The 16,186-nt window shown below is 42.5% G+C and overlaps 1 protein-coding gene across 16 annotated transcripts in view; it reads left to right on the top strand.

Annotated features, from left to right (window-relative positions):
* The window catches only part of ZNF521 (zinc finger protein 521), a 283,746-nt gene that overhangs the window by 112,256 nt on the left and 155,304 nt on the right, over positions 1–16,186 (top strand). For 15 of the 16 annotated variants that reach the window (XR_012325358.1, XM_073790619.1, XM_073790629.1 and 12 more), the window contains one exon: positions 6,265–9,617. Coding sequence is in view for 15 of the 16 variants with exons in the window: in XM_073790619.1 (XP_073646720.1) it covers positions 6,265–9,617 (3,353 nt within the window). In the remaining variant the exon portion in view is untranslated. Of the gene's footprint in view, positions 1–6,157; positions 9,618–16,186 lie in introns of all 16 variants that reach the window. The other variant, XM_073790624.1, reaches the window with a different exon arrangement.

Here is a 16,186-nt window from a genome sequence, read left to right as displayed (position 1 = left end):
AGGATTACCTAAGGAGGACAGCGCGGGGGTGATACCAACTTATCTCTTTGGCTCATCCAAAGCATTAAAGGATTGTTGGGGAAAGTGAGCCTCTTTTTTATTAGAGAGTATTGAAAGGAAAAAAAAAATAACCTCTGAGCTCTGATATCTGGAATTCATCTTGACTGTGTTAAAAAATGTGCTCCTCCAACTGCAGCTCCCACAGCTGCTATCATTAATGAGTGACCACCCTTTTCCCTCCTAACCTAATTGTTAATGCATTTAATTGGTCCTTCCAGAACAGTTTGTAATATTACAGAATTTAAAAGCGTCTGTGAATTATAAGTAATTTTCAAGTTCACTTTTCTCTTTTGAACAGCCAGTAAAGAATATTCCTTTTCAAGTAGTTAAATAAGTTCCATGACAAAGGAGTGAATTTAATGTGGGACGGTTGATTTTTTTAAAAAGTGTGATAGCTATATTACTGAAGTTGCAGCCTTTCTAAAACTGTTGACACTTCTGTTGAGAATGAAAGGAAACAATTGTGTAATAATGCATAATGATTTATTTAGAATGACCATATCCTTCAGCAATTTAGATCATTGCTTTAAAATGTATTGTGCAATTTGGTGAGATGATTTTAAATACGATGATGCAGAGTTGTTACTGTGATGGCTCTGGGTTAACATGACAAATATCCTTGTTACCTGTGTCTGTTAAACACACATTTCAAAATATTGTTCTCTCTTGATAGCACCTAACTTCTCTCAGCCTTTGTGCATACCTGTGTATTTCCCTCAAGATTCTCAGTTTAACTGTCTTAAGGTGTCTTAAGTTAATGAGTGGAAAAAGGACTATGAACTCTAGTATGAAAGTTCAGAACTGCTCCTAGAGCATGCTGGTAGAGAGAAAGAACCATTTTCAGCCAATGGAGGAAATAACCTGGAAATTTCCTTTGGTCTCATGCTTTCACCTACTGTCCTACGCTTAAAAAAATCATCTACTAAATGAACTTATTTTGATGTAAATAATGCAGTGATTGTACTGCTAGTGTTTTGAGGGATAAGAGAGGTAATTTCCGAAGTCCACACTTGGCTTTGGAATTACGTAGCAAAATACTTGTTCCAAGGTTATCTGTCAGTAAAGGCCCAAGATTATATCATATGTATAATAATTTAATACTTGGGTGTATGGTCCATTACCTTTTAGCTATCACCAACAATTTATATTTTATTTTCTTGGTGGCCAAATATACAACTGTGAATGCTTAAGGCACTATTTGGGCCAGTCCCTAAAGCTGATATTCCAGTGGTTCAATTAAAGAAAAGAAAATGTTAAAATATGTTTATACTGCACACATTAAGAAGCTTACATGTGAAAAGGTACATGCATGCAACACATGTAAGTCTTTTTGTTTACATATGCAGCTTTTCCTTCAGCGATGACAGGTGCCCTAGAGATATTCACTAATCCTTGTAACACCCCAGAGGGTAAGTAGCAAGAATTATCATCTTCATACTGCAGGTGAAATGCCTAGGTAGGGGCAGATTAAATGACTTGGCCAGGTCACTCCCTAAGTCAGTTATGAAGCTAGAAATAAAACTCCGGACTCCTGACTTTTAGTTCTCATTCTGAGTTATTGCTCTTCGAAGAGAGAGAGAGGTACCAGAGCTGTCAGTATTCGGGCTTCTTTTCCTCACTTGAAAAGTCACCAGTGATGTAAATCCTGTCCCCGTTAAAGAAATCTTGCTGTGTGGCACTTGCACACACATGATACTGAGTCCCCGAGGGCAGTTTAGTGAGTTCTCTGCCTTTACAATGAATGAGCTCAGGGAGCAAAAGGACATCAGTAAGCCAGCTTCTCGTGGGCCCAGCCCTACGAAGAACTAAATGTATTGGAAGTTTCCATAACTTCAGAGATTCGGATCACTTCTTTAACATGTACAGTGAGTCAATCCACTTTGTTACTTGACTTCCTCCTTAATAATTTCAGGATTGCCCGTACTGTTGGAGTCAGCATTCTAAAATTAGGCTTGGTCCCTGCCCTCCAGAAGCGTGTACTTTACCCTAAGACTACGACATGCTTTACGGTGCAAAAATAAAAAGCTTGAGCATCACCCCAAACCTTCCTGTGCATCTTCTCTTCCTCCTTCTTTGACCTTATTTTTTTATTGGCTACTTCAGTTGGATTTGAAAGCCAAAGAATGGCCAGACCCTCAGCATTTTTCTTCCACAATGACAGGCTGTAGACGGACATTATCAGCCCCCCATTTGGCAACCCAGCAGCCCTTCCCAGGGTGTGTTCGTCTGTCCATCCCCCAGTAGCCAGGGTAAAATCATAGCCAATCTTTGCTCTCTCCTCCAGGGTTGGTACATGAGGGGCGATGGCTCATGTCACAGAGGTACTTTGTGCTCTGGCGTCTTTTTTTTTCCTGCACAATCCCTCCTTCTAATACGACTTCACTTTTCTGTTAGTGAGCACTTTCCCCCATAAATAGGACCGAACAGGTGTTGCTCTGCCGCTAACTGAGTTTCCAGCTGTCATCCTCCGACGTAGACCCAGCAAAATCTGTTGTTTGGTCCTTTCAGGCAGACTAGAGAACCATCAAGCCCGAGATGGAGGTCTTCCTTGCAGGATATGGCAGTTTTTTTGCCAGAAGATGGTCGGGAAAGCCTGGCTGGCTAACAAAGACAGGCCTTCAGCTGCTGGGTGTAGTTCCAGTTCTGCATCCCCTTTGGCAGGAGCACAGAGGCTGCTGCAGTGTGGCCAGCCAGCAAAATTAGGAAATAAGGACCTCTTTTATTTACTCAGGCTGCTGAATCATGGGCATTCCTGTCTGCTTGGAGAAAAGTCAGGCGGCTCTCCTTTCCACTGAAAGTCTCAGGAGTGTTCGAGACTTTCATCTCCGAGTGTTCACACACTTGTTTTAATGTGCTTTATGGAAATGGTGAAACTCAGCAAGTACAGTTGCTGTAGAAAAACATCTGCACTAACTATGCACACAGATTTGCATCTTTAAATAGACTTTTAGGCCACGGAGCTGGTTTCCAGCAAAGTTTTTTTTGTTGTTGTTGTTTTTTTCTTCTTCTTCCCGTTGTAAGAGCTGTAGCTCTCTGAGAGTCAGCTAGTGTGAAGTGACTGATTCCAAAAAAATTAAAATTTAACATGGACATGTTAAGTACTTCACATTGAAATGCAGAAAACGTACCATAACACAGAAACACACTTCTGTAAGAAGTAGCACTTAGTGAGTGTCAAAGGGTAAAAAAGTCCAAGTTGACTCAGTAACAGGAGTTGAAAGAATCCTCCACACTTTCTTCCAGATGAAAAAAAGAAATTGAAATTGTTTAAGTCTGTAGTAGCCATTTAAACATAGTTTGTGTTGTGAATGCCAAAAAGCTTAAGGTAATGGGGACGAGTAGCTTTCAAAGACTTGGGTAGACCTCGGAGAATGTTGGCAACACCACCACACCACAAAAGTCTGGGGAGATTCTGATACCCTTAGAGCATGGATCAACACCCCTGGGAGTCTTGTCAGTGAGTTCCTTGTGCATCCCAGGGAGAAAAGGCCCACTTACAACACTAGCAAATGAGCGTTTTACAATTTAGATTTTAAAACAGAAATCAGCCTTTCGTGAAACCTTTGCTTATTTTTCTAAAAGTAGCATTCCCTGCTCAAACTTTTTACTTCTGCTGAGTGTCCCTCAATCGCTCAGCCTAAGCCCTAATTAGGAAGCCGGTAGGTGATTTCCCTGTATCTCAGTTACAAAGACACATCATCTTCGATTATCACGTCCTCTTTATCCCAAGACCAAGTAATAGGGACAGGAGAGAGAGTGAAGAGAAGATTTCTAGTTCCCTTGAATCTTGGTTTGAGTAAAAACTTGATCCTGACCCTCAGCTCACTTGACTATATTTGAAATTTATAAGCTTAGGAGAACAGGTATGTAAGAGGTATAGTCAGGCATGGCCCACAGACAAGAACCTGATTTAAGCATGGTGTCATGTTTATAATGGTCTGTTGCTCAATAATTCTTGGTGCATTTGTATAATGATATATCATGCCTGGGCATAATCTGCAATTTAATAATAAATTCACTTGCTGAATTTTCAGGCTCAGCAGCTCTGTTCTTTCAGTCTAGATGCATGACAAATTCTGATTCATTGTTTTCCCCAACTGTACAAATGAGATGATGTGTTTGAAAATATTTTTAAGTGAAACAACAGGATGTAAGCCTAAACAAGGAATGTGTGGAAAGTGGTAGATTTTCTTCTTAGAATGCTGAGCAAATTTAATAGAGAGTAAACTTTTTAATTAGGGGAAAGATTTCCAAACTTTGGTTTGTTTTAGGGCTACCAGCCTTAGGTAGCTTATGTCTTCTAAGGGGAAAGCTAGACCATCATTGAAGTTTTTGTTTTTAATTTTTCAAAATTGTCTCTCTGTATGTTAGGTGATGTGTTTATCTGCATATATTCTTTATGTGTATTCACCCTTAAACTGAAATCACACCCACAATTGTCAGACTCTTTCTTATGCTGGAAACATGTTAGGTTATAGACGTATATAAATGAGGATGCAAAATCATGTGGTTTTCAACTTGTATTGCGAAGCTCTGTTGCAGTGGGCAGGGATCCAGGAATGGTGTTTGGTTGTTTTCTCAGAGTTAGATGGTTGCCATCTGGCATTGATAGTGAGATGGTGTTGTCATCAGTTTCTAGATGCAGGAAAGGAATGATCCTCATCTGTTTCCTGTGGATAAGCAAGAGGTTGATAATCTAGTAAAATCTTGTTACCTTAAAGAAAGCAGACGTGGAATTTGTTTACATAATGCTTGCCAGTTTCTACTTTTGTGTTAATAATATAGCTTGCTAGTGAACTTTAGCTTTGAAGAATTTGAAAATGTATTTGATCATATTCTAGTTGCATCTTATTGGAATACCCCAATAATATTCTAATTGAACCTACTATTCTAATAGAATCACTGTCTCCACCAGGCACACTCCATGGTCTTTACTTGTCTGCCTTTATGAAAAATCTGGCTCCTTTGGAGAATGAAAAGCTTTTACAATGTCTTCCGATCCTGAATGATAGATTGTTCTGAAAAGCCAGAAAGAGGTTTTACAACCTACTTGAGAAGGTCTCATTTTCCACTTGAATATTAAGAAAGTGACAGAAGTAAGAGGGTACGCTAGCTACAAACGTGGTTAAAAAACCGCCCAATATAAAGCAGAGTTACTTTATGGATAACTTGCTAAGATTATATCTGGCTTTCAGGCTTGTTTGTCTTCTCTTTGTTACCCATAAATCTTTCAGCATTTAGCATAATCATTTATCACTTTTCCTGTTTCCAGTTTTTCACAAGTTGCTTTGTCTCTGCTCACCTCAAAGTGCAGGTCCTGTTTGACTAAGGAAGTTCATGCTGCTGAAGCTTTTGCAAAAGGAAGAAATGGTGGGCCACCTCTTGAACTTTCCAAACAAAATACACTATTACAATCTGGCCCTTGTGAAACTCATTTTTTTCTTGATCCTGTCTGATCCTAGCTACATGTAATATCTAGCAGTACCCGTCTAACATCTAATAATCCATTTTCTGGCCTATGCTATTCGAATCTTACAGTTATTGAAGAAGTCCTGGTTGTCTTTTATTACACAAGACATAATTATTATTGTGTCTTCTGTCTTCTTTCATGTGCTTACTTTTTAATATTGTTTTGCTGCATGCAATAAGGTCGGTATCAATAAGAAGCCCATAAAAGATTCTGGTCTTCAGAATTGCCTTTTTATATAAAAACAAGCAAAATTCAGAGGGAATATTTTATTAAATATTAGACATCTGGGTTGACTGCATTAATTTTAAATCATTCCTGTAATATTTCCTCTTTTCATTTGGTCCTTCAGATGGTCACATAATATGCAAATCATTTTAGAATGAACACAAAAGAAACATTAAATATATTAAAATCTGCATTTTAATAAAATTGTCAATGCATAATACATACGTTGCTTCTAAAGAAGAATGATAAAAAGTAATAAAAGGGTAATTTAGGCACAGAACTATTTAATATCTTTTTATATTTTACAATCCAGTGAAAAGTAAATGCAGAAGAAAAGCTTGGGGCTCGGATTTGAAAGTGTTCCACTCAAATATTCTCTCCTTTTTTTTTTTTCCCTGAAAGGTTCTTGTTGGTCCCACCCTGTGTACAGTACACTCACAGTGGTACAGTAAACTCACTCTTGAACTCTCAACACGGAAAATGAAACGTTCCGATGCTTTTTGTTGCAGATGGAGTGGATGTGGAAGATGACCCCACTTGCTCATGGCCGGCTTCCTCACCTTCGAGCAAGGACCAGACTTCCCCCAGCCACGGAGAAGGTTGTGATTTTGGAGAGGAAGAAGGTGGCCCTGGACTCCCTTATCCATGCCAATTCTGTGACAAGTCGTTCAGCCGTCTCAGCTACCTAAAGCACCATGAGCAGAGTCACAGCGACAAGCTGCCTTTCAAATGCACTTACTGCAGTAGGCTGTTCAAACACAAGCGGAGCCGAGATCGCCACATCAAACTCCACACTGGGGACAAGAAGTACCACTGCAGCGAATGCGATGCCGCGTTCTCCAGAAGTGATCACCTCAAGATCCACTTAAAGACTCACACGTCCAACAAGCCATATAAATGTGCCATTTGTCGCCGTGGGTTCCTGTCCTCTAGTTCCTTACACGGACACATGCAGGTTCACGAAAGGAACAAGGACGGCTCCCAGTCCGGTTCCAGGATGGAGGACTGGAAGATGAAGGACACTCAGAAGTGCAGTCAGTGCGAGGAAGGCTTTGACTTCCCGGAAGACCTCCAGAAGCACATTGCAGAGTGCCACCCCGAGTGCTCCCCGAACGAGGACCGGGCGGCCCTCCAGTGTGTCTACTGCCACGAGCTCTTTGTGGAGGAGACCTCCCTGATGAACCACATGGAGCAGATGCACGGCGGGGAGAAGAAGAACTCCTGCACCATCTGCTCCGAGAGCTTCCACACCGTCGAGGAACTGTACAGCCACATGGATAGTCACCAGCAACCGGAGTCATGCAACCACAGCAACAGCCCTTCCCTGGTCACGGTGGGCTACACCTCCGTGTCCAGCACGACTCCGGACTCCAACCTCTCAGTGGACAGCTCGACCATGGTGGAAGCCGCCCCGCCAATCCCCAAGAGTCGAGGGAGGAAGCGGGCCTCTCAGCAAACCCCGGACATGACCGTCCCCTCGAGTAAACAGGCAAAAGTCACCTACAGCTGTATTTACTGCAACAAGCAGTTGTTTTCGAGTCTGGCGGTTCTGCAGATTCACCTGAAAACTATGCATTTAGATAAGCCAGAGCAGGCCCACATTTGTCAGTATTGCTTGGAGGTGTTGCCCTCCCTCTATAACCTCAATGAACATCTTAAGCAAGTGCACGAAGCTCAGGACCCAGGTCTGATCGTTTCTGCCATGCCTGCCATCGTCTACCAGTGCAACTTCTGCTCCGAAGTTGTCAATGACCTCAACACCCTTCAGGAACACATCCGATGTTCTCACGGATTTGCCAACCCTGCGGCTAAGGACAGCAACGCTTTTTTCTGTCCCCATTGCTACATGGGGTTCCTCACTGACTCTTCCCTTGAAGAGCATATAAGGCAGGTCCACTGCGACCTCAGTGGCTCCCGATTTGGGTCTCCAGTGCTCGGGACTCCAAAAGAACCAGTCGTAGAAGTCTATTCTTGTTCCTATTGTACGAATTCTCCAATATTCAACAGCGTTCTTAAACTGAACAAGCACATCAAAGAGAATCATAAAAACATTCCCTTGGCCCTGAATTATATTCACAACGGGAAGAAATCCAGGGCCTTGAGCCCCCTCTCTCCTGTGGCCATAGAGCAGACATCTCTTAAGATGATGCAGGCGGTCGGAGGTGCGCCTGCGCGGCCAGCGGGAGAGTATATCTGTAATCAGTGTGGTGCTAAGTACACGTCCCTGGACGGCTTTCAGACTCACCTGAAAACTCATCTCGACACCGTGCTACCGAAACTGACCTGTCCTCAGTGCAACAAGGAGTTCCCCAACCAAGAATCCCTGCTGAAGCACGTCACCATTCATTTTATGATCACCTCCACGTACTACATCTGCGAGAGTTGTGACAAGCAGTTCACGTCAGTGGACGACCTTCAGAAACACCTGCTGGACATGCACACCTTCGTCTTCTTCCGCTGCACCCTCTGTCAAGAAGTTTTCGACTCGAAGGTCTCCATTCAGCTCCACCTGGCCGTGAAGCACAGTAATGAGAAGAAAGTCTACCGCTGCACGTCCTGCAACTGGGACTTCCGCAACGAGACAGACCTGCAGCTGCACGTGAAGCACAACCACCTGGAGAACCAGGGCAAAGTGCACAAGTGCATCTTCTGCGGCGAGTCCTTCGGCACCGAGGTGGAGCTGCAGTGCCACATCACCACCCACAGCAAGAAGTACAACTGCAAGTTCTGCAGCAAAGCCTTCCACGCCATCATCCTGCTGGAGAAACACCTGCGGGAGAAGCACTGCGTGTTTGACGCCAAGACGCCTAATTGCGGCGCCAACGGGGCCTCGGAGCAGGCGCAGAAAGAGGAGGTGGAGCTGCAGACCCTGCTGACCAACAGCCAGGAGTCCCACAACAGCCACGACGGGAGCGAGGAGGACGTGGACACCTCGGAGCCCATGTACGGCTGTGACATCTGCGGGGCGGCCTACACCATGGAGACCCTGCTGCAGAACCACCAGCTGCGGGACCACAACATCCGGCCCGGGGAGAGCGCCATTGTGAAGAAGAAAGCCGAGCTCATCAAAGGCAACTACAAGTGCAACGTGTGCTCTCGAACCTTTTTCTCGGAAAACGGCCTCCGGGAACACATGCAGACCCACCTGGGCCCCGTCAAACACTACATGTGCCCCATCTGTGGGGAGCGCTTCCCCTCCCTCTTGACTCTGACCGAACACAAAGTCACGCACAGTAAGAGCCTCGATACCGGAAACTGCCGCATCTGCAAGATGCCGCTCCAGAGCGAAGAGGAGTTTCTAGAGCATTGCCAAATGCACCCCGACCTGAGGAATTCCCTGACGGGATTTCGCTGTGTGGTCTGCATGCAGACGGTGACCTCCACCTTAGAACTCAAAATCCACGGGACGTTCCACATGCAAAAGACGGGCAACGGGTCTGCGGTCCAGGCCACGGGGCGTGGCCAGCATGTCCCCAAACTGTACAAGTGCGCGTCCTGCCTCAAGGAATTCCGTTCCAAGCAAGATCTGGTGAAACTTGACATCAACGGCCTGCCATATGGTCTGTGTGCCGGCTGCGTGAATCTCAGTAAGAGCGGGAGCCCGGGCATCAGCGTCCCTCCCGGCACGAGTAGACCAGGCCTGGGCCAGAATGAGAACCTGAGTGCCATGGAGGGTAAGGGCAAGGCCGGGGCGCTGAAGACGCGCTGTTCCAGCTGCAACGTTAAGTTTGAGTCTGAAAGTGAACTCCAGAACCACATCCAAACGGTCCACCGAGAGCTGGTGGCAGACGGCAACAGCACGCAGTTGAAAACGCCGCAAGTATCGCCCATGCCCAGAATCAGCCCCTCCCAGTCGGATGAGGTAAACTCGCCTTTTTAATGTTTGCTCTTTAACCTCCTCGAGAATCTGTCTCCACTTTACGTTTACACTTTGCTCAGCTTTAATTATTGTCAGGTGCCGAGAGGTGTTTGGATCAAAATGCAGTGGTGGTTTTTCCCCCATAGCCATTAGCTAGCAATTACCTGCTTCTCGATAAGCAGCATTTTGGCTTGAATGGTGCAAAATAGGACTAATTCCAGACTCCCTAGGATATTGTCTTCTCTATGACTGAAGAGACTTGCACTCATGCCAACACTACCTGAGATCTGGAATCTCAGTGTAGCTTCACTGCGAGTTGAAATCCCCAGCTATGACTTGTGTGTATGGCAGAGAGATAATGACATAAAAGTAAAATGCTATGAGCCAACACTCTGGCTTAGAGTAAATTAAAGAGAATATATATGTTTGTGGATAACAAATTGGGTAGGGCTGGCTTTTTAATACCGTGTTGTCAGCACTCACTGTTTCTCTTTGTCTTCTGGGTAGTGAGGAAGATGTTTCTCACAACAGGATGTTTTCAAAGCCCCTACATTTATTAAGCGCCACACGGTCAACATTCGTTTTAAAGGCACTCTCCCCAAGTCTTCGCTCTCTGGGTTTGGGTTTCAAAGTGAACATGTTTTGGTTTTTTTTCTTAGTTGAAGAGTCGTTTTGGGTCTTTTTTCGCATAATGAGTCTGAAAAACAAGTTCATTTACAGTGAAATAGTTTTGTAAGTCATCATTCCTTGAAGCTGAGCAGAGGATGGCTCATTTTATTATAATTTCTTTATGCTTCATCACCTGGTGTCTAATAGCTCTCTCCCCTTCCCTACCTGCCCCTATCTGGAGATCCATCCAAATGAAAACCCCGGGGAGACCTATCTCCCTTCAGTCTGGGGTCACTGCCTTTTCCTTATCTTGTCTCTGCACTCACACCCTCTCCAAGGTCCCCCTGCATCTCCCTGCAGATAGCCATCACTCAGCTAGTAGGGGAAGGCTGGGAAGACGAACGCAGAGCCCATCCTCCTGAAATGTGCATCTGTGTGACAGGCAAACTCCCAAACTTTGAAGCTGCCTTCCCTTCTCTCCTCCTCAAGTAAATCCGCACCTTTCTCTCATCTAAATAGACAAAATCCTTTCAAACTGGAAGAACCTTGTTTTGATAATGGCTCATGACTCATGTGTTGGATCAGATCACTTCTTTTGAAACAAATATTTCTAGTTGTAATCATATGAAATGAATTACTTTTTCCAACTTTTTATCTCAAAAATGTTTAAACTTATAGAAGAGTTAAAGGAATAACACCGTGAACATATGTATGTGTCCGTGTATCCATGTCACAGGTTTATCAGTTACGAACATTTTGTTACATTTTTCTCTCTCTTTGCAACCTTTTTAATTAACCTGAGCTACATGAAAGTAAGTTGAAGATAACGTTATCTCCGAAGAAAAAGGGCATTTTCCTATTTAACCACAATATCATTAACTCAGGCAATTATTGAAATCAGCTAAAGAAATTAAAGAAATCCATACTATCATCTATAAATCTATATTCACATTTCCCCAAATCTCCCCCAAATGTTTTATTTTTAAATGCTTTTGAACAAGAATTCTTAAAAAGTTTATGCAGAAAATTATTCCTCTCTTTTGTCTTGTTCTGCTTAACATATATAGAAGAGTTTTTATATTCAGGTTTAATTTAAATAGTATATAAAAGGTGTTTAAAATGAATCTCTGTATGTGTGTGTGTGTGTGTGTTTGTGACTGTGGTGGTATGTGTGCATTTAAAACCAAGCAAAATCTAGCTTTTGTGTCTTAATAGATTTATGGAGAGGCGAGTGCCTGTTTCTTCTTATCTGTTCATGGTTTAGATTTTCTGATATTTCTAAATTGCTCTATATTATAATACCATTTGAGGTGAAATATTTTAAAAATGAAGGAGGACATATGAATAGTCTTTATCTGTTAATCTGGTTAGAGTTGATTAGGAAAAAGTTTATCTTTAAGGGATGGTCAAGTCTTCAATTATACCCAAAATCTTAACGATAATTTATAAAGCTTAACTATATGCTTCACTTACATAAAATAATATATAAAGTACTTTAAAGTACTTTTTAATTTTAATTCTTACAATAGTGTTTTTTAAGCGCCTGCTACTGAGGGTGAAAAATGACTCCATGCAAAAGAGTACCTCCTTATTAAATCTGATTAGTAACTTGTAGCAGTGTCCTTAATTGACCAGATATTAAGATTCAGTTGTACATTTTTTCTTTGTGCCTTAACAGTACACTAATCTATTCAACATTTTCACCATTGTTACTATTTTTTCTTTATTATACTATTTGTCATAAAATTTTATGCGCCCACTTCCTTTCTGATACTCTGTACCATAAAAAATGTAAAGTAGACCATACTATTTGGACTTGACATAGACAATTATCTAAACATATGTAAAGTTTTACGAAAAGGAGCCTAAAAAGATTGCATCGGCAAGAAAAAGACATATAATAAATATTAATTTGTTCCCATTTTTTGTTAGCCAAGTTAAGCTTCTGTGACCTCTCATTGTGAGTATTGTGTAAATTTTTCACCAGTGGCAGTAAAGGCGAAGTTATTACATAAGACTTTGCCAAAAGACAGGCATGCCATGTGGAACTAAACTTTATCACAAAAAAGAAGTATCACATGTATGTCCACTGACTTAGATGTCCTAGGTAGGAACTGAAGGACTTAGCAATGTAGGTGGTATTTTCATCTCTTCTTCTTGCTGAGGATTGAGGCTTCAGAAGAGAAAAGAAGAGAATAAAACCTGAGTACCTAGATGTTGTCAAGAACCAGATTAGAGTTTTCTGGGCTATGACTTACAGTCACATAAGGGTATTGATAGATGCTGGAATGCATCTTTCAAAGACTGAAAAGAAAGTTACTCGGTCGAGACTAGAGTACCTATTTAATAGGGATTTAGATATAATCTAGGGAAGGATAAGTACTATATAAACCCATATAATCCAAGAAATAGATGAAAGCCTAGGCATATGACAGTTAAAGAAGAATAATATTAGGTAGCTGTCATATGATGGAGAAATTTGGAATTGAAGAGAGAAGATCTGAATTTGAACTCCCATTTCTTCCGCATGCTGATTTCTGAATTTGTGAAAAATGTTCTCTTTGTACCAAAATTCTATAATTATTAATCTAAATTTGCCATGGAGACTTTGTTTTGAATAAAATATTTGGGGGAACCTAATCATTTCTGTTTCCTCCTCAAAGGTTGACTATGATATAAACTTGTACCTGCAGTGATTCCATAAATGGTAGAGAGAATTTGAGAGAGAAAGAACACTGGACATCTAGCTTTTTCCACACGTGAAACACCTCGCAGACTTACTGACATTTACTATGTGTTGAATAAATGTTAGTCCTTCTTCTGGAGTTCGTTGACACTGGCTTGGCTCCCTGGTCAGGTGCTGCCCTATGTGGACCTCAAAATGTTGTCTCATGATGATATTGGAAACATGTGTCCATCTGCCATGGTTTCCTTAAGATCCTTCATATCCAGATTTCTCTGAGGGATTGTATATTCACATTTCAATTCACATCATCCCCACGATTCTGTTGAAATTGCTCTTACAAGGGTTACAAATTATCTCCATGTTTCTAGATGCCTGTACGGTGCCACAGAATCAAAGCTAGAAGGGACAGTGGAGATCATCTGATTAAGCTGCCTTATTTTACAGACAACGAAACAGACCCACATAAATTGAGATCGGTCTAGGTCACACAGTTACTAAGTGGTAAACAAGAGACTCCGAGAATCCAGGTCTCCCAACTCCAGACTCAAGACTCTCTTTTCGTAATTCCACTGGCACTTTCCTCTAGCTGCAACCTCATCCTTGTCCTTTCCATAAAATCCTCTCGGTGTAGCAGTCTTATTTTCTCTTGTCATTCACTTCCTCCACCCACCGCAAGGGATCTTCTGCTTCTATTGCTGCACCTCAACTGACTGTTCTAAGATCTCTACCGACCTAGTGGACTGATGTAATGCTTTTGGTTTTATTTAAAGAGAATTTATCGTAGTTTACCTGCTTCTCTACTTATCACTGTTGGTCATTCCCTCCTAACTGAACCTCTTCCTTCCTATTTCCCTTTGTGCCTCTTTGAATGTTCTGTAGTCCTCTCTGTCCTCTACCTGCTTCTGCAAGATAGTGTCCCCATTGCTACTGTCGCTCTACTGCCCCCACCCCCCCCCCCCCCCCCGCAGCTACACGTGGCCTCATCCACTCCCAGGGTTTCAACCACCACCTTTTACCGATGACTCTCCAAATGGTGTTTCCAAAAGACAGGAGGGAACTTATGGGGGCTGATGGTAATCTGTATCTTGATTGTGCTGGTGGTTACGAGACTGTATGCGTTTACTAATACTCACCAGATGTAAATTCGTGACTTTTTGCATGTGAGTTACACCTCAGTGAAGCTATTTCCAAAAAAAAAAAGGTGTCTTTGATTCAAACCTCTCCTCTGAAATTCAGACTCATACACACAGCTGCCTGCTGGATATATACGCACTCACATGTTCCTGTGAACTTCAAACTCACTGGGTCCAAAACAGAACTCATCATCCTTTCTCCAAACCTGCTTTTTTTCTTAAGTATTCTATTTCACTTGTGGATCCATTGATCTTCTTAGTCTTTTCTTTTTCTCCACATCCAGTTGGCCATCCAGCCATCTCGATTTCTACTCATATGTATTTCTGAATCAATCCCCTCTTCTCCATCCTCTTACCACATTTTAAGTTCAATCTCTGATCATCTTTCACTAAACTACGAAGCAGCCTCGTAACTGTTCCCTCTGACTTTAGTGTTACTACTTTCAGATCCATCCCCACACAGCTGCCGGAACAATCTATCTAAAACACAAACCTGAATAACGTGCCCCTCCCTATGTGGAACATTTTAAGTGCTCTGCACCTCCATCCCTATAGGATGATATCATAACCCTTTTATTGTGAAATATAAGACTCTGTAGGTCCCTCTGGTAAAATTTCTCCCTCTTTCCTTAGCTTTCACCTTATTCTGTTCTTGGAGGTGCTTTAATTAACCCGCACACAACATGCTGCTGCTGTTATCTTGCTAAGGCTGTCCAGTTCCTTCTGCTCAAATAACCCCTCTCCTCCTGACTGCCCTCTGTCTTCCATGAGGCTGTCCATCTTTCCCTTTAATTGGAGATCAGGTACTCTAGAAGGCCTCCTCTGACCCCAGCTTATCACCACAAACATCTCCCTTCTCCTGGAATGCCCTGTCTATACAATATGTTATAAATTTCATATGAAAAGTGTTACAGTGCTTTATAATTACCTATGTACATTTCTCTTTTCTTCCCCTGAATTCCTTGGGGCAAGAATTTACTCAATCTGATATTCCTAAGCCCTGTGATAATGCCAGGCCCATCATAGGCAGGTGCCTCAGTGCTGTGTCTGGCTGGTGGCTCTCCCAGAGCCTTTCCCAGTACAGGGCGGTATGGCAGGACAGCCGGCCGCCTGGCTTTTTTTCATTCAGGAACCACCTGACACAGTGACTGGAACCTGAAGGTATTAAATAAATTTGTGTTGTTCTTCTGCGTGTGTTAACTATAGGATTGCTATTTATATTTTTACCACATTTGGACTCAAATCTTGTTTTATTGTTATTGAAGTGCTGTTCTAGATACTCTGAGCGTGTACGGGTCTGCTGTTATTATCCCACTCCACTTCAACGTCTGCTTTCTCAAGGAAGCTATAATTGTCCTGCCAAGGTTGCCAGTGGTCTCCAGGTTCATCTCGGTAGCACTTTGCAGGGTGGACAGTTCTTCCCTTGCCGTGCCTCTCTCTGACTTCAAGGCGTTCCCACTCCTAGTCTTCTTCCTACTTCTGCCTTTGGAGATTTCTCGTCCTATGCCTGTCCTAAAAAGTGTAGGAATTCTTCGATGCTCATCCTTGGTCCTCTTTTACTTCTCTGTCTACTCTCTCCATAGGCATCTCATCTATTCATGTTGCCGCAACTATTTCTTTGGTAAGAATTCCCAAATTTATGTTTCTAGCTTAGATCTCCTCTTAGTTCCAGATTACTGTGTTCCACTGACAGCTTGACTTTGCCATTTGTATCTCTTTTAGACTTCTGAAGTGTAATGTGTACCTACTAAAAGCTCTTGCTTCTCTCTCCTGAAGCCTATCTTTTTCCTAACTAACATCGTTTTTGGTAAAGGGATCTACCCTACACCCAATTACCCAAGCAAGAAACCCAGGAATCACTCCCGATTCCTCCCTTTCCCTCTTTCCACACATCTAATCTATTAATAAGTTCTGTGGATTCCACCTCCAGTGAGTATCCCATCCCCTTCTTTCCATCCCCAAAGCCATCATTGTGGTCCAGGCTGCAGTCATTTCTGGCCTCCTGAGAGAGTCCCCTCCTTCATCTTCTGCCTGCTTCCCATCCATTCTTCATGCTGAAGTGGGAAGGAGGCCTGTGGACGTGTCAATCTCATGATGTCACATAAAATTCTTCAGTGGCTTCCCATTTCACTCAAATGAAATTC

This window comes from Tursiops truncatus, chromosome 13 (genome assembly GCF_011762595.2).
Source record: "Tursiops truncatus isolate mTurTru1 chromosome 13, mTurTru1.mat.Y, whole genome shotgun sequence".
Classification (NCBI taxonomy): Eukaryota; Metazoa; Chordata; class Mammalia; order Artiodactyla; family Delphinidae; genus Tursiops; species Tursiops truncatus.
Note: the sequence above shows the minus strand (reverse complement) of the source record. Positions and strands in the feature narration are given on the sequence as shown.